Raw genomic sequence first — 27,932 nt, 5'->3', positions numbered from 1 at the left:
AACTTGGAAAAGGACTGTGCAAGACCCAGACACGAATGGAAGAAACCAAAGGTGGATTGTGACAGAAGAGGACTTGCAGAAGAAGGGGAGCAAGTCCAGTTCGAGTTTGGGTGTCTGGCTTTGGCAGGAGCTACTACCTACCCTTCTAAGGATGCAGGACCAGGTCGACGGTGGATGAAGAAAGTCAGCAGTGCAGCACAGGAGCAGAAGAGGAGTTCCAGAAATGATGCAAGTGATGTCCCACGTTGGCGCTCATATTGCAGTCAGTGAGTGGTGCTGAAAAACCACCAACAAGCCTTGGCAAATGCAAGAGTCAGAGAGGAAGGTTTTGCAAGGCTGAAGAGGACTAGCAAAGCCCAGGGGACTTGACCCAAAGAGGGGAGTCTGAGGTGACCCTCAGCAGCTGGGGGAGTCACAAGAAAAGGATGTAGCCCCCACGGGCAGCAGGCACAGGGGTCGCAGTGAGGCCCACTCAGCACACCTCAGAGGTGTCCCATGTCGCTGGAGCAGCAGGCAGGAGACTGTGCTTTGCAGAGAAGAGTGCTGGAGGCCAGGGCTATAAAGAGACTGAAGATCCCCTGGAGAAGAAACAAACAAGCTATGGTAGCTGGAAAAGTTGCATTGCACGGGGGCACTGTCCTGCAAGGGGAGGCAAGGGCTCACCGTCTCCCAAGGTGAAAAGCTGGTAAAGAGGATCTAGGGGACCATTTCACACCACCACCTGTGATGCAGGATCCACACAGTTCTGGAGGAGAGAGGATCCACGCAGCCGGTCATTGTTGCAGTTGGTGCCTGCGGATTCAGGGGAGTGACTCCTTCACTCCAAGGGAGATTCCTTCTTGCTTTTTGTGCAGGCTGAAGACTCGTTGCCCTCAGAGGATGCACAGCCAGGGAAATGTTGCAGTTGCTGGAAGGAGCCAGAGAAGCAATGTTGCAAAGCGGAGTCGTCGGAGTTGCAAGATATCGGTTCCTGGAGGGTCCAGTTGCAGTCCTGGTGGCCAGAAGATGAATTAAAGGATGCAGGGGAGTCCTGCTGGAAACATGCACATTGACTCTAAAGACCCACCCAGGAGGGAGACCCTAAATAGCCCAGGAAGCCACCTAGCAGGGTGACCACCTATCAGGAGGGGGCTATGACGTCACCTTTCTGATCTGGCCACTTAGTTGCTCCCAGGGACCTCTGCCCACGTTGGATGCAAGATGGTAGAATCAGGGGGTCACCTGGAGGAGCTCTGAGCACCACCCCTGGGGTGGTGAAGGACAGGGGAGTGGTCACTCTCCTTTCCATTGTCCAGTTTCATGCAAGAGCAGGGACTGGGGGTACCTCAACTGGTTTAGGTTTATGCAAGGTGGGTACCAAATGTTCTCTTCAAACCAGTGTCTTGGGAAGGCTACCCCTCCAAGCCTGTAACACCTATTCCCCAAGGGAGAGGGTGTAACACCCCTCTCCCAAAGGAAATCCTTTGTTCTGCCTTCCCGAGCTTGAGCTGCTCTGTGAGGTGGCAGCAGCTGGGTCTGCCTGGAAAACTTCAGAAGGCTGTTATGGCAATACTGGGGGTCCTCAAGGAGCCCCCAGAGTGCATAGAATCATACAGCATGTTTGATACCAAATATACCTATGTTCGGAGTTACCATTATGTTGTTGGACATAGGTATGGACTGGGAAAATGGGCCTGAAGTTTTTGGGGGCACCTCTGTTAGTGCAGGGGTGCCCTCACACACGGGTACTTTGCTCCCTGCCTTCTAGGCTACAAGGCCTGCCACAGGGGTGACTTATAAGTGACCTGTTGCAGTGAAAAATAGCAGGCTTCTATGGCAGTCCTGCAGAACCCTTTGCTTAGGCTCCCTATGGATGGCAAAATATATGCTGCAGTCCATAGGGATCCCCTGGAACCACAGTGCCCTGGGTACCTAGGTACCATATACTAGGGACTTACAGTGGGGCACCAGTGTGCCAATTATGGAATGAAATACAGAGTTTTAGGAGAGAGAGCATACTCACTAGGGTCCTGGTTATCAAGATCCCAGTGAACACAGTCAAAGACACTTCCATCAGGCAGAAAAAGCGGGTAACCATACCAAGAAAGAGGGTACTTTCCTACAATGCTGCAGCCCACGGGGAACCCCTGGTGCCCCAAAGCTCTGGGTACCTAGGTACCATATACTAGGCAGTTATATGGGGGCACTAGTATGCCAATTGTGAGGTGTGCCAAGTATTAAGCAACCAAATTTAGAGGGAGAAAGCACAGTCCTCGGGGTGCTGGTTGGCAGGATGCCAGTGAACACAGTCAGAACACACTGACAACAGGCAAAAAGTGGAGTTAACCATGCCAAAAAGAGGTTACTTTCCTACAGAGCCCATCCTGGTTTCACCCCTGCTGGACTCCCAGATGACGCCTGCAGCCTCCGCACACAAGACCGCATGACCGTGAGGGCTCTCTGATGGACAAACCCGACGTCTAAGGACACCCCTGCATCCATCGTCCACGGGCCCTGGAGAAAAGGACCAAAGGTCCTTGAGCACCCCAAGTCTATAACCTACCTGCTTGTTGTCACTGAATGGCTCCCTAGCCAGAGCCTGCAGCCTGTCTTCACGAGGACCAATTCCCTTTGAAAACCATTGAGCACCCAGCGCCTTGCTGCACTCCTGCACCCAGCCGTCCCAGTGCTGACCGGAATGACTTATTGCTATGGTTCTGATCAGTGCCCAGTACTTACCTTAACTCTCTGAGATTGGCCTCGTGAGTCGTTGCTAAATATGTGTTTGCTGAACATTGTATTCCTCTATTGGTTAACATTGAAGAACTATGAAATTGCATGGTGCTGATTTTTTAAACTGAAAAGTATTCATGCTTGAAAACATAGTTACCTTGTGACAAAGTTCTTGGGTTTAAAGTATATATAAACAAAAGTATTATTTTTCTAAATTGGTCTCGAATTTATTCTTTGAGTGTGTGTCTCATTTATTGACTCTGTGAGTACAACTAATGCTTAGTACTAATCTCTGATAAGCCTAGCTGCTCACCCACGCTACCACAAAATAGAGCATTAGTCCTATCTACTTTTGCCTCTGCAAACCAATTGGGGATCCACTGGATTCTCTGCATGGTGTAATTCCTTTTTGTGCACCTTAGAGAGAGCCTGCTTCCTACAATTACCCTAGCCAGAGTCCCTATGTTCCACCATTAGCAAGATGGCAGAATTACTAAAGTTGTCACCCTTTTGGGCTGCCCACACTCGGGATGTGTCCATCCTGAAAGGGCAACACACCTCCTGCATATCTAATGTTCCCACCTGTCCAGGTGCCAGATGGGCCCTGAGGCAGGGGGTGGGCATCTTCCACTGAGTAAGACCAGGTCTGTATACAAAGGCAGTGGGCTTATTTGAAGTTCCTGCCTTAGAATGCAGGTCATCCTGGTGGGAGAGGTGTGTAACCCCCCCAGCCCTGACAGGCTTTTGTTTTCTGACCTCTCAAGAGCTGAGGCTTTCGCCCTGGGAGAGCAGGTTTGTGACTGCTGGTGGCAGCTGGCCAGAACCAGTCAGTGAGCTCACCATCAGTTGGTATGTTTTTTTTTAGGGGCACCTCTAAGGTGCCTTCTAGGTGCATATATCAATAAGTCCATCACTGGAACCAGTGAGGGGTTATTAATACAAAATGGTTGATGCCAATCATCCCTATGTTCAGAGAAGCCATCATGTAGCTGTGGAACTCGTAATGACCAGTGTCCAGCACATGTATTTGAAATGGCTTTCCTGCACACTTACTAGATCTGAGAATCGACTGAGACATAGTAGGTGCATATTTGCTCATGCTTATATGCCCTCTCTTGCAATATAATGCACCCTGCTTTAGGGCTGAAGGCCTGTTGAAGGGGTGACTTACAGATATTACTATCAGTCCTTTAGGGGATGTGTGTGTGTATCATGTTGCGTTTTCAATTTTGGGAGCACCTTGTTACTCAGCCTGCATTGGCAGTCTGCATATGTTTGCTTCTGGGTCCCTCAGAATGGCACAAGTTGTGCTGCAGCTCTGAGGGGGCCTCCCTAGTAACCATGCCCTATGTACCAGGGCTAACATTTACTAGTGACTTTTAGAGGTGCTAAAGGGCCTGGTCTCTTGGTGATCAAGTGACCAGGTGTCTTGTTTTTGAAAAGGGGCACTTGCACTGGGGACCTGGCTAGCAGGAACCCAGTGCACTTCAGTCAAAGTTGCATCTAAAAACCAGGCAAAAGGTGTGGGAGGGGTACTGCAACCAGACACCAGCTCCCTACAGACACTAGAAGTAGTACTTACCATTTATTTGACCTCTTCATTCCTACTCAGGAAACAGAGAGATTTAAAGAATTCATGAGATGTTGGTGCTTTATTGTACTTGTGTAGTTAATATAACTGCAATTTAAAATACAATAAGGATACATTCCAATTTAGTTTAGATGATCCATTCATAGAAAATATGTTAAGGAGTATCAGAAAAATAATGAACGTGTTGTACTGTATATTTGCAGTTAGTCATGGTCTCAGTTACATGATGTAGGTAGGGGGTTATATATGGATGCTGACCATTATGCTCCTAAAAGACCACCATTTTTGATCTTCTAGTGGTGTGCCAAATGCATGCCTTGCAAAACTGTGTGATAAGGACTCCTGAGATACAACAGTATACATTAGTATAATTGAGCTTTTTTCTGATACCCAAATGTGTATTGTAAGTGGCAAAAAATTATCACATCGAGATCATGGGGTAAATGGCATACTCCAAACAGAAGACATGAAGAGTAACTGATATACAAGGGTAAATGGCATACTCTCATCAGAAGACACAAAGATTAACTGATACACAAGAACCTACTCTTGATTGCAATCTTTGGCGAATAAGTTCAGATTAATGCTACCCAGAGCATGGTGCTGCAAAGAGACAGTTTACGGTTGCAGCTGCCTTATCCAAAGAAAGTATTTAATACATTTCAAGTAATGTTCATGTGATGAATAAGAATGATCTTTTTATTACTTAAAACATAAATACTCTCAACTCTTAAAATTAAAGTGTGACTGATGGTAAAGAACTATCGCCTGGGGAGCCGTTAATATTCTGATACACTGCTGAGACCATTAATGACATGGGTGTTTATTTGACTTCATCTTATGTTGATCTTTATGGGTAATTTGTGTGGCGGGGTGCGGGAACCTTATCATCTCTATGAAGTTGTTTTTGGGAGGAAGGTAGACTTGTTTCCCTTGACATGCCTAAATATATTCTTGCACATGGCTGTGGGAATTGGTGGAGTGGCACAGATCACATTTGGAGATTTAGTAGTGCTCTATAAGAAACTTATCAGCTAATGTACAGCTGTGGGCTGTATACAGAACAGCAATGACAGACCATCCTATCAGTTTGGATAGAGTGCTGTTGCCAAGGATATGTTGGGTGCATGGGACTGGGAGAGTAGAGCACCAAGAGGAGCCTGGATTTTTCTCTCCCCGTTTATGCTGCTGTTCAGCAACCTCAGCTTCACCTCCGAAATAAATAAAGATAGATCCATAGGGTGGAAAAAGGGCTGCAGTTAAAAAAGTGGGCAACATGCTCAGCTGTGGGATCTTGGAGATGTCTATGCAATACCAAATGCTAGCAAAGCTAAGCACCTCTTGTCTTCTTACACAGTTAAGTCATTTTTATAAAGATCTCCTGGAGGGACTCATTTGTGGTCAGGGGTATAAGGAATTTGGATATAGCCAAAGGTAGCAGTCAGGTTCGGTTTACCATTCAACAATGGTAAATCATTTGCAAATAGATATTAGTAGTGATGACTTCATAGAGATGGTCTGGGGCGTTTCAAACCATCAGGAGCACTCGTGAACTGGTCTCATTATTAAATATTTCTTCATGTGATATTTTCCCTTGCACAAGTGAAAGTAATGGATGGTGGTAAGTTGGATCACTGCTAAAGGAGGTTTGGTCACAGGAGGACATTGCTTCATATACCCAGTGACTGCAGGCTTCTCACTCAGTACTGGTCTGAGCTATTGAATGTGGTGGATAAAATTGTGAGTTTTCAGATCCCTAGATGTCTTTTGCATGTAGGACAAGGTCTGCCTTGCCCAATTTAGGCATGTGTCACACACTACCCTGGTCAATTTAGCAGTGTATTTGATGCTGATCTTTAAACAAGTTTTATTGACTGGATAAGGTACAGTACAAATCCCTTCCTTGGGTGAATTGTATGATAAGATCTGCCAGTTGATGATTACGGAGAAGTTAACTCACTAGCATGACTCCTACAAATTGTTTGTAATGACCTGATTATGGTTGGTGACTTGGTTACGGTTGGTGTTGTACACAACCTTGCAGTATAAGGAGATCATATGCTGTAAACGAGTTTTACGTGGAATATTTTGGGACTTTGTAATATCACTGAGGAATAATGTGCATGTAGCGCTAACGTTGTAGATGTGAACACAGGGGTGTTCCTTTATCTACCTCTGGGGGGCACCTATAGAATGCTTGGAACTGGGCTCTGGGTTTCAGTGGACTGTTTTGGTTTGGGTATTCTTGGTTCAGTTTATTTTGTATTCTCTAATATGGACAATAATAACTGTTAGTCTGTCACTTCACTCAGAGTAGTGAGGTTGAGGGTACTCATCATGGTTGAACAAATGCTTCCTTTATTTAAAAACCTAATAATATATACCCTTGAAAACTCAAAAGTTGTTTGGTGCCCTGGTTACATCAATAATGTGTGCTAAAAAAGGTACCTTTGACTAGCACTTCCTCCTTCGCTATTCCCAATACAAGCAATACTTTGAACTTTGCCACAATCGCATAATGATCTGATAGTGCATAATTTATAAATGGCATTCATAGTAAAATCATATGCATGTATTTTATATATATGTTATGTATGTATGTTATTTTCATCTTTCACGGTATTTGAACTCATTTATACTGTCTATTCCGTGCATGATTTATTTTAGGCTTGGACCAAATTTTATGAATTTTCCTTATCTGATCTTCGTGCGGGATATGACATTATCGACAGACTTTTTGAAGGTAAACTCATCAGCAATAATGTATGTCTCATTTCATGATTTTATGTACTGAAGTATCTTAAATGTTGGGTAGCTGTGTATTGCTGTATTATTATTAAATGTATAATGTGAGCATCCCAAAGTTCATACTTAATGAGCTGCTTCTCAAACAATTATTGGCAATGTCTGTCTGTTTCATACGTGGAACCTTAAACACTCTTTAAAAAAATCTGTTTTGAGTGAACATGTTTGTCTAAAATTAAAATGTTGTTTTTCTTAGTTAAAAAAATGTATTTTAGGTTTCTAAGTGAAAATGTTTGCATTGATGAGTGTTTGTGTGGGAGTGGATAAGAGCTGAGGATGGATGGATGTGTGAGTATTGCTGAATAAACAGTTAATTGAGTATCAGACTGATAATGCATAGCTCATGGATGAAAGAGTATGAGCACAGGTGTATGATTTGGAGTGAGTGTATAGATAAATTGATGGATGAGACCATGTAGAATTAAATGAACATGATTGTGAGGGTGGATGAAAGCCAGAGAGTGTATGTATGTGTACGTTGTGATAGTGGGAGGGTAGACTGATAGATGAACAGGAGGGAGGATGGATGCATAGATTAATGAATTTAAGAATCTTCAGCTAAATGGGTGTTAGGACGAACTCATAAATGAGGTAAAGGTAGGGAGATTAGTGAGTTGAGGATGGATGGATTAGTAAGTCCAAGGATGTACAGGTGAAGAAGTGTGTAGATGAACAGAAGGTCTGATGGATAGAAGCATGTCTGGATACATGCAGAAAAGGTAAATGAGCAAACCCCAATTAACTTAGATTTTTGGTTGTTTAAATAATGGGTGTTACAAACACTTCTTTTGCAACCATGAAAAAGGTGAAATAATTAGATCACATTGATGAAATCAGAAGTTGTCTGGTGAACAGATTACTTCAACACATGCTTGTAAGAAAAGGTCAATTTTTGCATGTTAACCCCCTAGTTTTTGCACTGATGATGCTGGTGTAGGGATTTGTGAACACTGAAGTGTTGCCATCCAGAGCCCAGTGTATGTGCCCTGACCCCTAAAAACGTAATAGAACTGGCTAATCCCTGATTGGCATATTTAACCTCCTATAAGTCCCTAGTATATAGTACTCTGTGTACCCACTGCTTGTAAGTTAAATATCACTAGTGGACTGCAGCATCTACTGTGCCACCACTAAAGTGACTCCCTAGAGCTTGTCTTCAGGGCCACCTGTGCAGCCTAACTACTGTTTTAAAACTGTAAATTCGACCAGGCAAAATAAACCCTTTTCTAGGCATAAACCTTCCTTTCTGTTACCTATAAATCACTCCCAATGTGGGCTGAAAATGCCCAAGTGGCAGGGTGCATGGTATTTAAAAGGTAGGAAGGCACTAGTTTACATTATAACACCTTATAATGCATAACGTTGGTTTGGAAATAGATGGAACCATGGTGCAAGAAGTCACACTGATTAAAATCCAATCAGATGACAAAGTTGAATTTTAAGTTACTATTGTTAAAATGCATCTTTTAGAAGGTTGGCATTTTCCTGCATAAAGCCTCCTGCAGCCCTTTCAAAGACAACCACCAACTGTCACCTAGCAGCCTGCTCTGAGGTGTAAATGGCTCCTGGGGAAGGGAACAGATGCGCCTTTGGTGAGAGGAGGTGTGACCTTCACCTGACAGATGAACTGGGAGATGTGGTCACCAACTGTACAACCTTCAAAGGGGCGGTCCCTGTCACAGGCAGCTATAACTCACCACAACACCTGGCTGTGCCAGTGTCCAAGAAGACAGAGTGGCACCAATCCCACTGAGAGGAAAACCTGTCCCAGAGTTGGTCTTGCAGGAGAGTTCCTCATTTCAATAGTCACACTCCGGCTGTAACCAAGGATAGAAAGATTCTGCCATGCACGATTTTGGCAGAGCAGGGCACTGTGGGATTGTGTAGTGCCAACTCCCAGGACGTGATGTCAAAGTAGGTAATGCTGATAGTGGAATCTTTTTCTCTGTTGGGTAACAAGTCACCCTCACCCACAAGTTTAGTGCCAGGCAAAAAGTGACACCACTGGATACCTTCTTCAGAACACTGCTGAACAAAAGGAAGACAGAAGTAGGGCTGCACCTGCTGAACCCTGACTTCAGAAAGAGTGCTGCATCTACTGTAACCTTTGGACATAAACCCCAAGAGCTGGACCTGCTCCAACGTGAACTCAGAACAAAGGAGTGGACTCCAAGGGCTAGTTGGCCGTCCCCCTGTTAAGCTACAGGGACACAAAGACTGCATGAAGTCTGCCTTCCTGATGAGCCCAGCTGACCAGTTCCAATTGGACTCGTCCTGTACTCTGCTGGTGACTTTCCTCTGAGTGAATCTTGAGCCCCAAGAGGTGTTCCTAAGGTCAGGGGTTCATAAATAAGTGTCAGAGTGTTTACCTCCTACCTAACCCGAAAAGCTGGGACTTAGCAACGTTTCCAAGGAATTTTAACAAGAGAACCAGAGGCTACCTCTGCCTCAGGGCACAGGTGAGTCAGTTGCGGTCTGTTCGGTTTCAAAGCCGTTGGCTTCTGCCTCGGCTTCAGAGGGCCCCTCTGGATCCAATCGGGGATCCGTCCTGACGTCGGTTGGGCCCACAATCAACTTCGATCCCATCCTCATACCCGACGACCCCGAGCCGGAACGACGTCGATCGATGCAGATTCTGTTCTCTATTGGCTCTCCTGGGCCCAGGGTTGATCCAGACCCTTATTCTTGTGGGTATTGATATGGGGAGAGTATGGAAGGGTCGCTGGACCCTTTAGAGTACCAGCTTGACCCACAAATGGACTGGGTGCAGGATTTGGGTGATGCCAGTGGTCTAGACACAGCTCCTAACACTGGTATGCTCTCTCCTCCTAGCGTGGTTACGGAGGAGGGTGCTTCTTAATCTATGGTGGTGAGAAGGGCGGCTGATGTCCTGGACCTCGATCTTCCTTCTGTGGAGGGTAGGCCTAACATCCTAACCGACGTCTTTCTCTTCCGAGCCCCTTTTACCCTTTAATGGAGCACTGACAGACATCCTTTTGGGTACTTGGTCCAGACCCAGCACAAGGGCCTGTGAATAGGATGATTGCCCACCGCCATCGGCCTGCTCCGTCAGACCCGAAATTCCTGGCCCAACACCCCACGCCTGAGATCCTTTTCATCCAGGCTTCTACTTCTTCTTCTTCATCTGGCGCATTCCCTGACGCACCCCTGGATAGGGAATCAAAAAGACTGGATAATTTGCGTAAGAAGTTGTTTTCTTCCAACAGTCTAGCGCTGCGGTCCGTGACCACTGCATGCCTTTTGGGCCGCTATTCCCTTACTCTCTGGGATTCGTTCGCGCAAGTGCTGCCTGCAGTTCCTGACAAGGCCCAGACTGTCCTGTCCCAGGTGTAACAAATGGGAGGGATGTAGGTAAGTTCATGATTTGTTGTGGACTGGATATGACCGCCTCTCTGGGCAGATCGGTTGTATTGACAGTGGTATTGAGACACCACACCTGGCTGAGAATGTGTGGCTTTTCGGGGGATGTCCAGCAATCCTTAATGGACATGCCCTTTGATGACACACATCTCTTCGGAGACGAGGAGGACTTGGCGCTCAAGCGCTTTAAGTATTCCCGAGCTACAGCCCAGTCCCTTGGCCTCGCGCCCGCACCTAGACCCCAGCAGTACGCCTTATGCTCCTTTCGTGGCTGCGGAAGGGGCACCCAACCGCATCCTTTTCCCCCTTGCCACAGAACCACGCATGCTGTATAGCCTCTACGCGGCCACAGACGCGGGATCCCACGTTCCCAGGGATCAGGAAGCTAGCGGGTCGCCCAGTCCACCACGCCCCCTCCTCAGCCTTCAAGCCTTCCTAGTCCGCAGGTACATCAGGAGCCAGTAGGTGGCAGGATACACCATCACCTGCCCCAATGCATGCAATTACCTCGGACAGGTGGGTACTCCAAATTGTCCGAAGGGGCTACTCCCTCCCCTTTGAGACATCTCCTCAGCAATGCCACCTTCATACAGTCAGATATCGGAGGATCATATGGCGCTTCTGCGCAAAGAAGTCCAAGTCCAAGACCTATATTAGATCTTTGGTCCCTCAATCTCTTCCTAAAAAAAAGCGAAGGTCAAAATGTTGACATTGCCTCAGGTCCTATCTGCCCTGGATCCCGGAGACTGGATGGTAGTGTTGGACTTACAAGACACATTCCCGTTTTGCCACCACACCGGCGTTACCTACGATTCGTGGTAGGTCACGAGCACTTTCAGTTTACTGTTCTCCCCTTTGGCCTTACCAGTGCCCCTCGGGTGTTCACGATGGTGATGGTATTGGTGGCAGCTCATCTGCACAGGTTAGGGGTCACAGACTTCCCCTACCTCGACGATTGGCTGTTGAAGGCATAATCGCCCCAGACAGTCGTCTTCCACCTCCAGACTACGGCGAACCTTTTGCATTTGCTGGGGTTCACTATCAGCGTGTCGAAGTCTCATCTGACTCCTTCTCAGACGCTCCCTTTCATCAGAGCTGTTCTGGATACTGTGCAGTTTTGGGCATATCCTCCCGAAAAGCGAGTCCAGGATTTTCAGGCTATGATACCGATGTTTCAGCCTCTGTCCTGGGTTTCGGTGAGAATGACTTTGAGGCTTCTCATGGCCTCCTGCATCCTGCTTCAAAATGCCAGATGGCATACGCGGGCTCTGCAGTGGGACCTGAAGTTCCAGTGGGCGAGACATCAGGAAAATATCTCTCTGACAAGGTCCAGATCTTGGAAGGGACTGCGAAAGACCTGCAGTGGTGGTTAACGAGTCAGGATTGGGTCAAGGGAAGATCCCTCTCCTTTCCTCAACCAGATCTTATGATCGTGACAGATGCTTCACTTCTGAAATGGGGTGGCCACATGGGAGAGGCAGAGATCAGAGGCATCTGGTCTCTGGTGGAAACCGGACTCCACTGGAGCTCCAAGCAATTCGACTAGCATTGAAAGCATTTCTTCCCTCCCTCAAGGGGAAAGCAGTGCAGGTGTTCACAGACTACACCACCGCCATGTGGTATTGCAACAAACAAGGCGGAGTGGGGTCGTGGACTCTTTGTCAAGAGGCCCTTCATCTCTAGACTTGGCTGGAACATCAGGGCATTTCCCTGGTGGTTCACCACTTGGCAGGCTCCTTGAATGTCAGAGCAGACAAACTCAGTCGACGATGCATGGTGGACCACGAATGGCGTCCCCATCCGGAGGAGGCGCAAGGTCTCTTCCTGCAGTGGGGAGAACCTTGGTTAGACTTGTTTGCCTCTGTAGGGAACGCGCAATGTCAGCTGTTTTGTGCGTTGTAGTTTCCAGGGCGGCACTCGCTCAGCAATGCTTTTCGTCACAAGTGGAATTTAGGCCTCCTGCATGCCTTCCCGGCAATACCACTTCTGCCCAGAGTTCTGAAGAAGATCAGGCTTGACTGGGCCCAACTAATATTGGTGGCTCCAGACTGGGCACGAAGAGTCTGGTATCCCGAGCTTTTGAACATGGCCATAGCTCCTCCAATCAGACTGCCTCTTCGGGAGGGTCTTCTGTCGCAGCAGCAGGAGAAGGTCCTCCACCCGAACCTGTCAACTCTGCGACTTCTTGCGTGGAGATTGAGCGTCAGCAGTTGACGTCTTTCTACTTGCCACCCGAAGTCTGTGACGTTATCGTGCCAGCCAGGCGTCCTTCCTGTTGTTGGAAGAAATTTGTGGCATGGTGCATTGACTATTCTGGTGATTCTCTATCTGCTCCTCTCTCTCAAGTTCTTCTCTTTATTCTTTCCTTTGCCCGGCAGGGTTCTACCTTGGGCACTCTTAAGGGATATCTTTCTGCTATCTCTGCTTTCTTAAGGTTACCTGATCAGCCTGCCTTGTTTAAATCTCCCATAGTTGGGAGGTTTCTTAAAGGCCTCACACATCTCTTTCCTCCTATCACATTCATCATGCCCCAATGGGATGTCAACCTGGTCTTTACTTACCTTATGTGTACCCTGTTTGAACTGCTTCACAAATGTCCTCTAAGGCTCTTAACTATAAAGACTGTCTTTCTAGTAGCCATCACTTCTGCCCGCAGAGGTAGTGAACTCCAGGCTCTGTCATCTAAGCCACCCTTTCTTGACATACAACCTGACAAAGTGGTGCTTTGCATGAGGGCTTCTTTTCTACCTAAGGTAGTGACACCCTTCCATGTCGGACAGTCCATCACCTTGCCTACCTTTTATGCACCCCCACATCCCTCGCCTGAAGAGGAGAGACTCCATTGTCTGGACCCAAAAAGAGCGTTGGCGTTCTGTCTTGATTGTACCAAAGACTTTGGGGTGGCCGATCAACTTTTTGTGGGATATGTGGGTGCAAAGAAGGGGAAGGTGGTGCAGAAGAGGATCATTTGAAGATGGGCACTCTTATGCATCAAAATGTGCTACGCTCTGGCTAAAAAGCAACCTCCTGAAGGTTTGCGTGATGACTCCACCAGAGCTACTGCTGCTTCCACAGCGCTAGCACGGGGCATTCCAGTCCTGGATATTTGTCAGGCAGCAATGTGGGCATCTCTGCACACTTTTCCCGAGCACTACTGCCTTGACAATCAGTTTCGAAGGGACGGCTACTTTGGGCGTTCGGTCCTGCACTTTGGTGTGATATTGGTTCTCAGGCCCACCACTGGGGATGGTATTGCTCAGGTACCTGTTCAAAGGTAAGGAATCTGAGACTAGAAGTCTCTATCAGATGTACAAGTTGCTTACCTTCGGTAACGAAATATCTGGTAGAGACATATTCTAGTTGCAGATTCCTTACCGATCCGCCAATCCTCCCTTTACTGCTGACTGATTTCTAGGGACAGGAACTTTCACAGAGGGCCCTAGTTTTGCTGCACCATTCTGTGTTCTTCATGGCTCCACGCTACTGGCGTGGAAAGTTGTGAAAAGAAACTGACATCAGCACGCCGGGGTGGTGCCTATATACGACCGCAACGTCATCACGGTGAGCACGACACCCGTGGAGTCGACCGACGCCACCTGACGGCGCACAGAGATACTGCTCGAAGAAAAATCTCCAGATCCAGTCTGACGCCTGGGGAAATTCAAAGGTAAGGAATCTGCAACTAGAATATGTCTCTACCAGATATTTTGTTACCGCAGGTTAGTAACTTGTACTTTTCTCACAGTGCTGAATTAGCTAATCTTGTTAGGTTCATACCAAACAAAAATATTAGGGGTCATGTAAAAGAGAAGGGACACCTCAGCTGGCGCTGACAGTTCCACACTCCAGCTGGCAAATGCAGATCAGGGCCCAATCTCACCTCTCTACCTCCCAGGAGTGCCTGCAGCTTCACTGTGACCTTAGTCACGACACAGTGCAAGAGGAGGTATAATGATGTTGGTATTCACTGCGGTCCGAAGAGGTCACTCCAGCTTTTACTCCAGTCCCAAAAGTTGATAAGACCTTCCAACCAGTGGCCTAGGACTTTGACCCCAGTATCCCTATTGCAACACATTGGCTAGCCTTAGCTGCCAGTCTTCTCTTCCGAACAGATGCAGTTTTTGCAGTTAGGTTGGAGCCTGGGCCCTAGGAGGAGAGGCAGAGCTGCATTTTAACAGTGCTGGCAATTTGTGAAGGTTCTTCATGTTTGTGGGGCTGTTTGGTGTGAAGACAGCAGTGCCAATGTGTGAGGGCTCTATAGCCTGGCACCATTACCTTACATCAGACAGAAAGGAAAATCGCACTGTTATTGGTTACAATCCATCAAAATAGGAGGAGTTAATTTATTCAGTGTTAGATCAGGTCCATTTCTTCTTGATCTCACTTGTATTTCCGTGCAACACAGTATTATGTTGTAGTTGCAATTATATAGTGCTTTCTACTCTGCTGAGGTGTGCTTGGTTAAAACGTATTGGTTCATAGAGTGGCCTGTATGTGAGATGTTTCCTTGTTGTGCGCCATGACTGGGGTTGTATTGTTGTTGTGTTATTTTATGTTGATTGTATAGCACACTAACCACCCAAAGGCTATCCAGGCTCTTGGGCAGGTGTGTAGGTGTGTGTTTCCCAAGGTGCATATTTGAAGATCTAGGTTTTCAGCTTCTTACGGAACTTAGGAAGTGAGGAGGAGGTTCTGGTGTGCTGAGGGAGGCTGTTGCATGTCTTAGGTGAGATGTAAGAGAATGAGCGACATCCAATTTTGCTTTTGCAGATGTAGCGAGTGTGTGAGAGTGAAACAGCGTAGGCGTATGGCTGATTGATTAAAGTGTATGCGGCTGTTCAGGTATTCTGGTCCTGTGTTGTGTAGGGCTTTGTATGTGTGCATGAGAAGTTTGAATTGGCTGCACTTGAGAATGGGGAGACAGTGAAGTTTCCTGAGGTGGAGTGTGATGTGGGTGCGGCTTGCGAGGTTGAGTATGAGTCTTGCGGCAGAGTCTGAGTAGGAGGTGTTTGGAGATTCCGGTGTAGAGAGTAGTGCCTTAGTCCAGCCTGCTGGTGATGAGTGCTTGCATGATGGGTCTATCTGGTGTTCTGAAGGTCTTTCACAGCATGCTTAGGATGTGGAAGCTGGAGGTGCATACTGTGCTGACTAGAGCTGTCATGGTGAGCTTTGTTGTCTGGGATGATTCCTAGATTTCTTGCATGTTCTGTGGGTGTTGGTCTTGGTCCTATCTCCAATGGCCACCAGGTGGAGTTCCATGGGGGAGGTCTAGTTGCTGAAGTCCAGTACTTCTGTCTTGTCAGAGTTGAGCCTTAGGAAGTCGGTTCACATCCAGTCTGCTTCCATGATCATGCAGTTGTTGAAGTTGGTTTTGGTGGTGGTTTTGTCCATCAGGGAGAGGATGAGTTGGGTGTCATCAGCAAAAGAGATGATGGTGACGTCTTGTGATCGGATGATTTTGGCGAGCGGTGTCATGCATATGTTGAAAAGGGTGCGGCTGACGAATGATCTTTGTGGTACTTTGGATATCAGTTTCTTGGTCTCTGATGTGAAAGGTGGCATCCTGAACATTTGGGTCCCTTCCTTTAAGAAGGAACAGATTTATTTGAGAGTGGATCCTTGTATGCCAATCTCATGGAGTCTTCTGATGAGGGTGTTGTGGGAGACAGTGTTGAAGGCTGTGGAGAGGTGGAAAAGGATGAGGGTTGCTGTTTCTCCTCAATCCAGGATGGTTCAAATGTCGTCAGTGGCCTAGATGAGTACTGTTTCAGTGCTGTTTCTTTCAGGATCTTGTCTGAGTGTTATCTAGAAGATGGTGAAGTTGAAGGTGGGTTGTGAGTTGCTTGTTGATGGTCTTCTCAATAACTTTGGCTGAATAGGGGAGCAGGGAGATGGGTCAGAAATTGCTCAGTTAATTCAGGTCAGCTGTGCGCTTCTTGAGGAGGGCATTGATTTTTGCTAGCTTTCATTCATCTAGGAATGAGGCATACATGGTGGAGGTGTCAATGATGTGGGACACCGTAGTGCTGATGTTCCCAGGTTGTAGATGCGGGGGGGCATGGGTATGTTGAGACCACTGAGTGGTCCAGGTGGCCATCTTGGTTGGTGGTGAGTACGTTAGCTAAGAGTTCTCTGGGGTTAGGTTGGTGTGCGAGGTTTCTGTAAATGTTTATGCCGTTGCTGTGGAAGAAGTTGGATAGGTTGTAGCAGAGTTGTTGGGGCGTAGCAATGTTGTTGACAGTGGCTGAGGATGAGGTGAAATCCTTGACAATCGAGAAGATCTCCTTGCAGATATTGGAGCTTCCTTCACTGGGGTCCACTAGTGTTTTTTTCGTCGTGTCTCTTATTTACTGGTGATAGAGTCTGAGGGCAGCCATTTAGGTGGTTCTTTCGGTGGTGTCATGGCTGGTTCTCCATTTCTGTTCTAGTTATTTACAGTGTTGTTTTGTGTCTCAGAAGTCTTCTGTTTACCAGATGACCTGCTTGTTTGATCTACAAAAATTGAGAGGGAGCAGGGAGGGATGCAACATACATCCTCTCTGTAATATAAATCAAAACAAAAAGGTGTGCTGTTCCATAGCAATCTCAGTAAACCAGCTTGTATTACAGTTCTGGACCCAACCTGATCATCAAGGGTAGCTCCTTTTTAGGAGCACAAGCCCTAACCCACCAATTGTGGCATGCTTCATCATCGGGCTGTGCTCCTCGTTGGGACGGTGCAGCAGTGCCCAGGCAACACCTTGAGGGAATGCATTGCCAGAGAAATTTTGGCACCGCCTCTGTTTGTAAAGTAACCCAGTCAAGGTGACCTTATTTCAAAGTTAGCGTAGATTGGTATTGTATTACTGATAAAATTGACTATGGTCTTCTATGTGTGAATATTATTCCTGTGATCGCTATCAAAGATTAAAAACACAAGTAAACCTAGACCAGTTTCGGCCTTGTAGACTGTTTAGTTAAACACGTTCAGAATATTTTAACATATACATTTGAAATGGTAATCTAAATCTCCTCAACACTTTACAATTCGCAGGTGCAAAAGACCACAAATGGGAATTTGTGCATGGCCTTTTGGAAAATGCCATCTACGGAGGACGTGTTGATAATCACTTTGATCTCAGAGTCCTACGGTCATACTTGAAGCAGTTTTTTAATTCAGAAGTGATCGGTGCATCTCACCATAGAGGACATACTGCTTTTCCAGTGTCAATTTCACTACCCAATTCATGCAGCATTTTGGTAAGTAGAAATTATGTATTCTCACCCGTCAGTACAATGTTTTCTAGTCTACATATCAGACATTCGCCTTTACAATTTAGCAGTAGGAAAAGGATTATTTTTTCTAAAAGAATGGAAAACTATTAGCTTGAATATGGGTCTGTTAGCTGTTGTACTTTTATGTCATCTTGGGAAAATTGGAGACACCCCAACAAGGTCTTTAAGTAGGGATGTTAAGCATGACCCTTTCCTGTTTGGAAACTTCCTTGCTGCTGAGGCTAGGCTTTAAGATAAGCCTTCTCAGAAGCCTATAATAACAACAGGAACAAAGTCTCACACTTGCTCTACTGCACTTTTTCAGTCCTTTCAACCTTAAGGCCAGCTCCATGGGCTGAATCTGACATTTCACAACCATGTGGGAGCACCTTTACAGTTTAACACCGGGGCAGCATTGACAGTTATCTAGTATATATTATACAAAGCAACAACTATAGGGCTTCTTACAAGCCATAGCTTGCATCTAAGGAGAAATTGCACTCCTCCTGTTATGGGGACTTATACCTAACTTTCACCCAGGAGCCACTTTTTCAGTCATGCAATCTCAAGCAGGCATCCTTATGGTGAACCAGCCTCACCCATTGTCTCCATGGTGCTTCACCCCTGGAGAATCTCATCTCAGGTCTGAGTTTCTATCATGCACTATGAGCTTCCATTCCTGGTGATGATTCAAAGCATGATTTGTCTTATGTTAGAGATTCTATCTTAGTCCGTGGTTTCTATGTCTGGCACATATATTGCCGTGTGGCACCTGTCACTGTCCCATGTCGGTTACAGATCCCCACCTTGTCTGCCTATGGTGTCTCGAGTGCGACCATGATTCTAAGTTGTGCTCGGACTGCTGGGCCATGGAGCCAGAAGCTTTGAGGGTGTGGTCCTTAAAGCTGCTTGTGGCCCGGTAGTCTCAATGCCTTCCCACATGATCCCTTGAAGGTCACAGCCCCTGTCGAGGAGAAGGTCGCGGCACCACTCCAGGAGACCCAGGTCCTCTTCCTCCCACTCAAGGTCATCTCGGCACTCGGAAGAGATTCAAGAAGAAGTCTAAACAGACTTTGACTTTGCCTCGTCTGTCAGCCAGCGTGCAAGTTCGGTACATCGGCGTTCCAGGCACGGTTCTGTGGAATTGATGCCAGGTCCAATTCTGCGCCTCCCTCCTTTTCCGGGAGCCGGAGCGACTCTTGCTCAAGTAAAAGATTTCTAAGAGGAAGAGGCCATGTGCTGCATATTTGAGGGGGCAGACCTCTCTGGAGCATCTTCTGAACCCCTTTTGCCCTTTATTGAAGTACATACTGACGTCCTGCTGGGAACTTGGCCCAAACCCAGCATACAGGCTCCTGTAAAAAGGACAATTGCCCACCACCATCGCTCTCCACTGGGTGACTCTGGTTTTCTCAGCCAGCACCCCACCAGTGAGAGCTTGGTAGTCCAAGCCTACACTTCCCATTGCGCATTCCCTTCCCCTCCCCTGGACAGGGAATCCAAAAGGCTGGACCAACTTGGGAAGAAGATATTTTTTTCCACCATCCTGGCATTGTTGTTGGTAAGGAGTGTTTATTGGGCTGTTTCCCGCACACCTTATGGGATATGGTGGCGCAAGTGCGCCACAGGTCCCGAAGGAGGCCAAGGCCATCCTCTCCCAAGCAGTGAAAGTTGGGAGAGATGCGGCAAAGTTCACCATTAGGTGTGGCCTGGATACGGCTGACTCGCTGGACAGAGAGGTTACGTCGGCAGTGGCCTCACATCACCACTCCTAGCTGAGAACAATTGGCTTTTTGGGGGATGTCCAAGCAAATCTTATGGACATGCCCTTCGATGGAACTTGCTTGTTGGGTGAGAGGGCAGACTCAGCACTAGAGCACTTTAAGACCTTGAGCCTCTCAGCGACCCACCATCTGCCTTTCACCCCTTTCATGGCCATGGAAGGGGTGTACCACCGTGCCAGCTCTATTCCAGCCACTGTCCTGCGCAAGCTCCCCAAGCTATGCGAGAACATGGGTGTCAAGCCTTTGGATATAGAGGGTCTAAAAGCCAGAAGTTGTCCGCCACCCAACCCCTGGCTGCTGCACCCTCCAAGGCCTCAGACTTTGATTCTGCAGGACCATGCTTGCCCAGTTGGAGGGAGACTTCAACATCATCTTCTCCACTAGCAGTCTATTACATTGGATGCTTGGGTTCTGCAAATCATTCAGAAGGGCTACACTCTGCCTTTCCAATCCTTTCCTCCTCCAATACTGCAGCCACATGAACGGCTTGCGGAGGATCACAATACTTTGCTCTGAGAGGAAGTTACTGTTGTCTTAGCCAAGAGAGCCATAGAAAGGGCACCGATATGAGAAGTAGCTAGTGTTTTTTATTCCTCTATTTGTGGTAGTTTGGGCGAGCAGTTATGCTTATCAGATTGTAGTGTTAAGCATTTGTTGTACTCAAAGAGGCAATAAATGAGAAACACACTCAAAGAATAAATCTGAGACAAATTTAGAAAAATGTAATTTATTTTTATATACGTTTTAAACCCAAGAACTTTGTAATAAGTTAAGTAGTTTTTTAAGCATACTTTTCAGTTTCTAAATTCAACAAAGTGCAAATTTTCAGTTCAGCAATATTAACCTATGGGAGAAAAACAAGAATGCAGTTAGTAAGTACACAACTTACAAATCCAGTCTTCATAGTTTTAGGTAAACACCAGGCAAGGTTTAAATCAGTACCAAGAGTGCACCTACAGCGGCACAGGGGTGGCCTGGTGTAGAGGCCAAATTCGGAGTCTGGTGCCAAATGTTAACCAATGGAACTGGGGGTGAACGAAGATGCGCTGCTTACCAGTGAGTAAAGCAGTGTTGGGGCGGATCTCCTGGGGTTGAGGTAAGTACAAGGGAAACAAAAAGGCAGCACCAAACTTACACTCTCAGCGGCACAGGGACGACTGGGTGGAGAGTGCCAACACAGCTTCAGGCGCCCAATGTTAACTAAAGGGGGAGATCACTTTTGCAAGAAGGCTGCAGGCCAGGAGGCTGAATGAAGAAAAGCCACAGCTGCCCAGGTAAGTTCAGATGCTAGGGGATGTAGGAGCACCATCGGTCCAGTTGCCCAGGGGCTCCAGGTGCAGGGGTGACTTTTGGCATCGGGAACAGCTTACAAGGCAGGTCGCGGTTAGAGGGAATCTTCTGGTTGAGGTTGCACACTTTGAGGCAGAATCCGGCAGGGGTCAGCCCATGGTGGACTTGGACTCAGAATCACTTGGGAACCTTCACAGGACCGGTGGGCCACTTGGACTTCAGCCTTGAGTGTCAGGTGCAGAGGTGGGTCTGAAGGCGGTATCGCAGTTCTTCAGGGCAGACTTCTTGTCTTTTAAAGCTGTTTTCTTCTTGAACAGGTCCGCTTTTCTCAGCAGATATTGATCTTTGATCTTTGTCAAGCTGTGGGCGGCAGGCAGTCCTCCCGAAGCTTTGGAGGTCACTGGGCTGCAGGACAGGTTGTCTTTTTGCGCAGGATCTTTGATGGCTGCAAACATGCCTGTAGGGCCCGGGCCAAGTCAGTTGGTGTTTGTAGTCTTCTGTGATGGTGCAACTCTGTAGTGTCCGGCTCTTAGGTCATCAAGAATCTGAGTTCTAGGGTTCAGGGGTGCCACCTATAAACTCAATGTAGGGGTGTTAAAGGGAGTGCCAGGCTGTTGCCAATATGCTGACCACCTTGAGGGTTACTACACCCTCCTTATGACCAGTTCTGCTGGGAAATGGGTGTAGGAAAGTAGCATCTTTCTAGCATAGTTACCCCACTTTTTACCTGGTGTCATTGTGTTCAGACTGTAGTACACTGGGATCCCGCTAATCAGGGTCCCAGTGTCAGCAATCTCTCCTCTAAATTTGGTTGTATGCTAACTTTTACAACCCACAGTTGGCATACTGGTGCACCCATGCAAGTCTCTAGTATATGGTACTTAGGTACCCAGGGCATTGGTACACTAGCATCTCCCATGGGGTGCAACGTGTATTATGCCACCCATGGAAGCCCATGCAAACTATGTCTGCAGGCCTGCCATTGCAGCTGTGTCAATAAGGCTTGCCTTATATCACAGTCACTGCACTTTGACACTGTAAGTCACCCTGTGGTAGGCCCTCAGCCCAAGGGCAGGGTGCATGGTCATGAGTGTGAGGGTACCCCTGCATGAGCAGAGGTGCCCCTACAAACCCCAGACTCCATTCCGTGGACTTTGTAAGTGCAGGGATGCAATTTTAAGGTATGTAATGGACACGAGTAGTCCAACTACATAATGGCTTCACTGAACCTAGGAATGTTTGGTATCAAACATGTTGAAATCATGCAGCAACACCAATTCCAGTGTTAGCTGTGTGATATTATGTACTCTGCGGGTTCCTTAGAGGATCCCCAGATCTGCCTGTACAGCCTTGCAGGGTCTGCATGCCAGCCCGTGCTGCTGCAGACACTGCTCTGACCTCCTGCTGATGCACCTAACTCGAGCAGGGGAAGGCAGAACAAAGCATTTCCTGTAGGGAAGAGGTGTGACCACCTATCCCTTTGAAATGGATGTCTCTGGGCTGGGCTGGGGTGGGGTGGCCTTTGAGCGCCACCAAACTGCTTTGACGGGCACATTTGGTGCCGTCCTTGCATAAACCGGTTTGCACCAGTGCAGGGACCCCCCGGTTGCTGCTCTGGTGCAAAACTACACAAAGTCAGGGGAGTGAAAACCCCCCCTCTCCAGCTCCTTCCGTAAGGAGATGCACAGAGCTCTGCCTGGTGGCCGCTTGATTCTGCCATCTTGAAAACAAGGTAGGCAGCGGCCCCTGGGAGCATCTGGCTGGTTAGGCCAGGTGGATGATGTCTCTGACCCCCTCTGATAGGTGGGTCACCGTAGATAGCGTCCAACCCCCTTTCTGGGTTACTTAAGGTCTCACCTGAGGGTGGGACCCTAGATTTGTTGAGCAAGACTCTACAGAGGAACTCTCTGCAAGACTCTTCTGCAAACCTGGCCTCCGGAACCGCTGCTTGTCTGCCTTAGGAACTGAAACAAGACTGTATGCAGCTGGGAGGGCTCTCACTGCAACATTGTTTCTCCAGCTCCTGCAAGAACTCTGCAACATCCGTGGCTGTGCATCCTCCAGGGTCCCATGGACTCTGTTTGCACCAGGAAGCAAGAAAGAATCTCCCTTGGGGTGAAGGAGTAACTCACTTGCATCCGCAGGCACCTCAAGGACAACAACCGGCTGGTGGATCCTGCTGTCCCACTGACATCAAGAAGGCTTTGCAACACAGGTGGTGGTTCTGTGGTCCCCTCCAGGTCCAACTTGTCTTTCATCCAACTTGAGAGACAATGGGCCTTTGCTGTGGCCACTGGGGTGGCACCCCTGTGCACTGTGGCTGTTGCTGTTACCAAGGCTTGTTGATTCTTCCTCCAGGAGACCTTCGAGCTCCAAGACGCCCCAGCCTCCAGCACTCTGCAACTCCAACCACAAAATCCACCTTTCTACTCCTTCTTTGTTGTACTACTGAGGCCTGCCTGCGACTTCCTGTGCCTGCTGCCAGTGGGTACCTGTGGGGGTCCAGTGATTCTTGCTGGCTCTCGTGCTTGCTGAGTGTCAGCCTTGACTCCCTTCTAAGGATCAAGACGCTTGGACCTTGCTGGTCCCCAAAATCCTGCAAATTTCCTTGCAGCTTTTTCTTGCATTTGCCAGTGCTTGATAGTCGTTCTGCTGACCACTACCCCTTATGCAATCCGGCAACTGACATGGGAGAACTCGTGGATGTCCTATGGGACACTTGGCTAGATAACACCTCTGCACACAGGCTCCGAGGGGATTTCCATTACTTACTTAGGGTGATTTCGTACTCCCCAGCCCCTGGGATCCTAAACACATTTACCTTGGTTGGGCACCTCCATTCTTATACCTCTTTCTTAGAATCAGGTTTCCCCCTCACCCCTCCAAATAAGGCACCATGCATATCTATGATTTTCCTGTTTGTTTCTAAGTATATTTTCTGTGTGTGGCTGGGCTAGTACTAGTGTTATAATAAATATACTTTATTTTTACACTTGGTGTGGTTCTCTCTTGTGTGAACATCACTGACTGACTACTGTGGTATTGTAAGTGCTTTACACTCCTCCCTGATAAGCCTGAGCTGCTCTCCACACCTACCCCTGGAGAGCTTTGGTTATCTAAGCAGAAAAACACTATCACTAAGGGTTGCCTGGACTCAGTATAGGGTGTCACACCATAGATGTACACCATGCTGAGCCAGCCTCCTACAGTGGGCATAACCCTAACCCTAGTCGCCTATTTCCTTCCAAACAATATGGAGGATTTTAAAAAGTAGTGTCCACTTCAGCTAGTCCACCTTAGGGGTGGGACTCGCATGAAAAGGGCACTCCTCCTAATTTAACAAATTTTCCCGCCTGTGCTGCCACCAAAAGTGGGGTCGGGACAGGGGGGTTGGTTATCTCCACCATCTGGAGAGAACTGGTTAGCATTAGAAAGACAGAAAGGCCTTTGAACTCCAAGCCCTGGAATGTCCATCCTATCTGGGAGAGGAGGTCACACCTCTGCCCAGAGCGGGCCTTTGTTCTGGGTTTCCAAGAGCGCTGGCTCTCACCTAAGGGGGTCAGAAGTCGGTCCAAGGTGGCTGTACTGGTTTGGACCTGTGAGTGAACACACCAATAGCTGGGTAGGTTTTCAGGGGGCACCTCAAAGGTGCCCTCTAGGTGTATTTTTTAATAAATCCATCACTGCCGCCAGTGAGGGTTTATTATTCTGAGATGTTTGATACCAAACTTCCCAGGGTTCAGAGAAGCCATCATGTAGCTGGGGAACTCATAATGACCAGTGTCCAGCACATTCATTTAAATTGGCTTCCCTGTTCACTTACTAAGTTTCAGAACCGACAGAGGCATCACAGGGGCCTATTTGCTCATGCATACATGCCTTCACGTAATATAATGCTGTAGGAAAGTGCCACTGTTGGCATGGTTACCCCCCGCTTTTTGCCTAATGTTGATGCCAACTTTGATTGAAAGTGTGCTGGGATCCTGCTAACCAGGCCTCAGCACCAGTGTTCTTTCCCAAAATCTGTACCTTTGTTTTCACAATTGGCACACCCATGGCACACAGTTAAGTCCCTTGTAAAAGGTACTCTTGATACGAAGGGCCCTGTGGCCAGGAAAGGTCCCCAAAGGCTGCAGCATGTATTATGCCACCCTGGGAGACCCTTCACCAAGCACAAGTACATTACCTTTGCAGCTTATGTGTGCTGGTGGGGAGAAAAAGACAAAGTCGGCATGGCACCCCGATCAGGGTGCCATGCCCACAAACCACTGCCTGTGGCATAGATAAGTCACCCCTCTAGCAGGCCTTACAGCCCTAAGGCAGGTTGCACTATACCACAGGTTGGGGTATAGCTGCAGGAGCAATATGCACCTACAGTGTCTAAGTCCATTCTTAGTCATTGTAAGTGCAGTGTAGCCATATTGAGTTTATGGTCTGGGAGTTTGTCATTATGAACTCCACAGTTCCATAATGGCTTCACTGAATACTGGGAAGTTTGGTGTCAAACTTCTCAGCACAATAAACCCACACTAATGTCAGTGTGGGATTTATTGAAAAATGCACCCAGAGGGCATCTTAGAGATGCCCCCTGTATTTTAGCCAACTTGGTAGTGCAGGACAGACCGGTCTGTGCCAGCCTGCCTCTTTCAGACACGTTTCTGACCACATGGGGTGAGAGATGTTGTGCTCTCGGTGGTCAGAAACAAAACCTGTCCTGGGTGGTGGTGCTTCACACCTCTCCCCTGCAGGAACTGTAAAACCTGGCGGTGAGCCTCAAAGGCCCAAGCCTCAGGTTAAGGTGCCCCAGGGCACTCCAGCTAGTGGATTTGACCGCCCCCAAACAAAGCCCCAGTTTTGGCAGCAAGTCTGGTGGGAAAATTAGGGAAAAGAAGGAGGAGTGACCATCCCAGCTAGGACCACCCCTAAGGTGTCCAGAGCTGAGGTGACCCCCTCACTGCAGAATCCTCCATCTTGGTATGGACTACAGGGACCAGTAGGGTTAGGTTTGTGCCCCTCTCCCCATAGGGAAGTGGGCACAGGAAGGGTGTAACCACCCTCAGGGACAGTAGCCATTGGCTACCACCCTCTGAACCCTGTAACACCCCTAAATCTTGTATTTAAAGGCTTCCCTGAACCCAACTCTCCAGATTCCTGGCAACCTAAAAAGAAAGAAGAAGGACTGTTATGCTGAAACCCCAGCAGACAAGAAGGAAGACGACAACTGACTTGACACCAGCCCTATTGGCATGTCTCCTGCTTCAAAGAACCTGCACAAGAACCCCAAATACGTGAGTCCTAACCAATCTGCACCTGATGCCAACAGCCCTTGTCCAGGTGGTCCAAACAGCTAGAGAGGATCCCCAGGTGATTCTGAGCAAGTGCCCATCCTGGTTTGACCTCTCCAACCCTCCACGGCGACGTCTGCAGAGGGAATCCCTAGGACCCCCCTGACCGCGAAAGCTCTGGACGAAGATATCGGACGCCTAAAAGACCACTGCACCCGCAGCCCCCAGGCCTTGGAGAACCTGACCTCCAGTGCAGCAACATTCAGCAGGCAGCTCTCCTCCCTGTCTAGCCGGTGGATTGCCCAAAACGACCCCCTGGACCTCACCTGCAGCCTCTGAGTGTCCCCCGGCTGCCCCTGTACCGCTTAGGGTGTATTAGGTGTCTGCTTATACCCCTTCCCCACCCCCAGTGCTCCTCTAAACCCCCCGAGGTCTGTTCTTCAACGACGCGGGTACTTACCTGCCTGCAGATCTGAAACCGGGTGCCCGTAGGAGCCCATGTTAATTTTGCCTCATCTTTGACCTCTGCACTGACCTGACTCGTGTTGCTGGTGGTGGGTGTTTGGAGTTAACTTGAACCCCGACCTCTGGACTTCTTAATCCCTAGAGACATGAACTGTAAGTTTTGTACTTAACCTGCAAATCGATCTAACTTCTCTTCCCCACAGGAACTGTTTCTGCAAATTGTACTGTCAACTTTTAAAACAGATAATTGCCAATATTTCAAAAACTGTATAACTTAACGATTTCAAACAAAGTGCTATTGATATATCTGTGAAATACGGAACTATTGAAGTACTTGCAACTTGAATCTTGTGGTTCTAAAGGTAAATTAAGAAATTATATTTTTGCTACATAAAATTTCATTGGTCTGGAATTGTGTGCTTCTTCTATTGCCTGTGTGTGTACAACAAATGCTTTGCACTACCCTCTGATAAACCTAACTGCTCGACCACACTACCACAAAAGAGAGCATTAGTATTATCTACTTGAGCCTCTGTTAAGACTCTGCACACTGTAACTCATTTTGACATAGTATATAAAGAGCCAGCTTCCTACAAATGCACCTTGCCTTAGGGCTGTAAAGCCTGCTAAAGGGGTGACTTACATATAGTGCATTCACTGTTATGGGACATGGCACACAGGCTGCGTGCCATGTTGTGTTTTCAATTTTGGGAGCACCTTGTCATGCATTCTGCAATGGTAGTCTGCATAAGGTTGGTGCTGGGTCCCTCAGAGTGGCACAAGTTGTGCTGCAGCTCTGAGGGGCCCTCTTCAGTACCTCTGCCCTAGGTACCAGGGGTACCATTTACTAGGGTTTAATAGGGGGCTGAAGGGCCGGGTCAGTTGGGGCTCAAATGACCAGGTGTCTTGTTTTAGGGAATGAACACTGGCACTGGGGACCTGGTTAGTAGGAACCTTGTGCATTTCAGTCAATGTTGCATCTGAAAACCAGACACAAAGTAGGGAGGTACTGCAACCAAAACCCAGCACCCTACATATGCTCCCTTTCAAATGAGCTGTTCTGGACACAGTGCAGTTTCGGGCTTATCTGCCAGAGCAAGTCCAGGATATTCAGGTTATGATACTGATGTTTTGGCCTCTATTCTGGGTTTCAGTGAGACTGACTTAGGCTGCTGGGCCTCATGGCATCCTGCATCCTGCTGTTAGATCATGCCAGTTGGCATATGCGGGCTTTGCAGTGGGACCTGAATTTCCAGGGGGCTCAGCATCAGGGAACTCTCTCCTCATGATCTAGATCTTGGAGGGAACTGCAAAAGACCTGCAATGGTGGATTACAAACCATGATTGGATCAAAGGCAGACTCCT

General features: G+C 47.8%; 1 protein-coding gene across 2 annotated transcripts in view; it reads left to right on the top strand.

Moving 5' to 3' along the window:
• Positions 1 to 27,932, top strand: part of DYNC2H1 (dynein cytoplasmic 2 heavy chain 1) — a 1,541,159-nt gene that overhangs the window by 1,231,405 nt on the left and 281,822 nt on the right. For both annotated transcript variants that reach the window (XM_069202358.1, XM_069202357.1), the window contains 2 exons: positions 6,971 to 7,046; positions 17,523 to 17,728. In XM_069202358.1, coding sequence (XP_069058459.1) covers positions 6,971 to 7,046; positions 17,523 to 17,728 — 282 coding nt within the window. The remainder of the gene's footprint in view (positions 1 to 6,970; positions 7,047 to 17,522; positions 17,729 to 27,932) is intronic.

The sequence above is a fragment of the Pleurodeles waltl genome, chromosome 8 (genome assembly GCF_031143425.1).
Source record: "Pleurodeles waltl isolate 20211129_DDA chromosome 8, aPleWal1.hap1.20221129, whole genome shotgun sequence".
In the NCBI taxonomy this organism is placed as follows: domain Eukaryota; kingdom Metazoa; phylum Chordata; class Amphibia; order Caudata; family Salamandridae; genus Pleurodeles; species Pleurodeles waltl.
The sequence above is the reverse complement of the archived record's forward strand: the minus strand, read 5'-3'. Positions and strand labels throughout refer to the sequence as shown.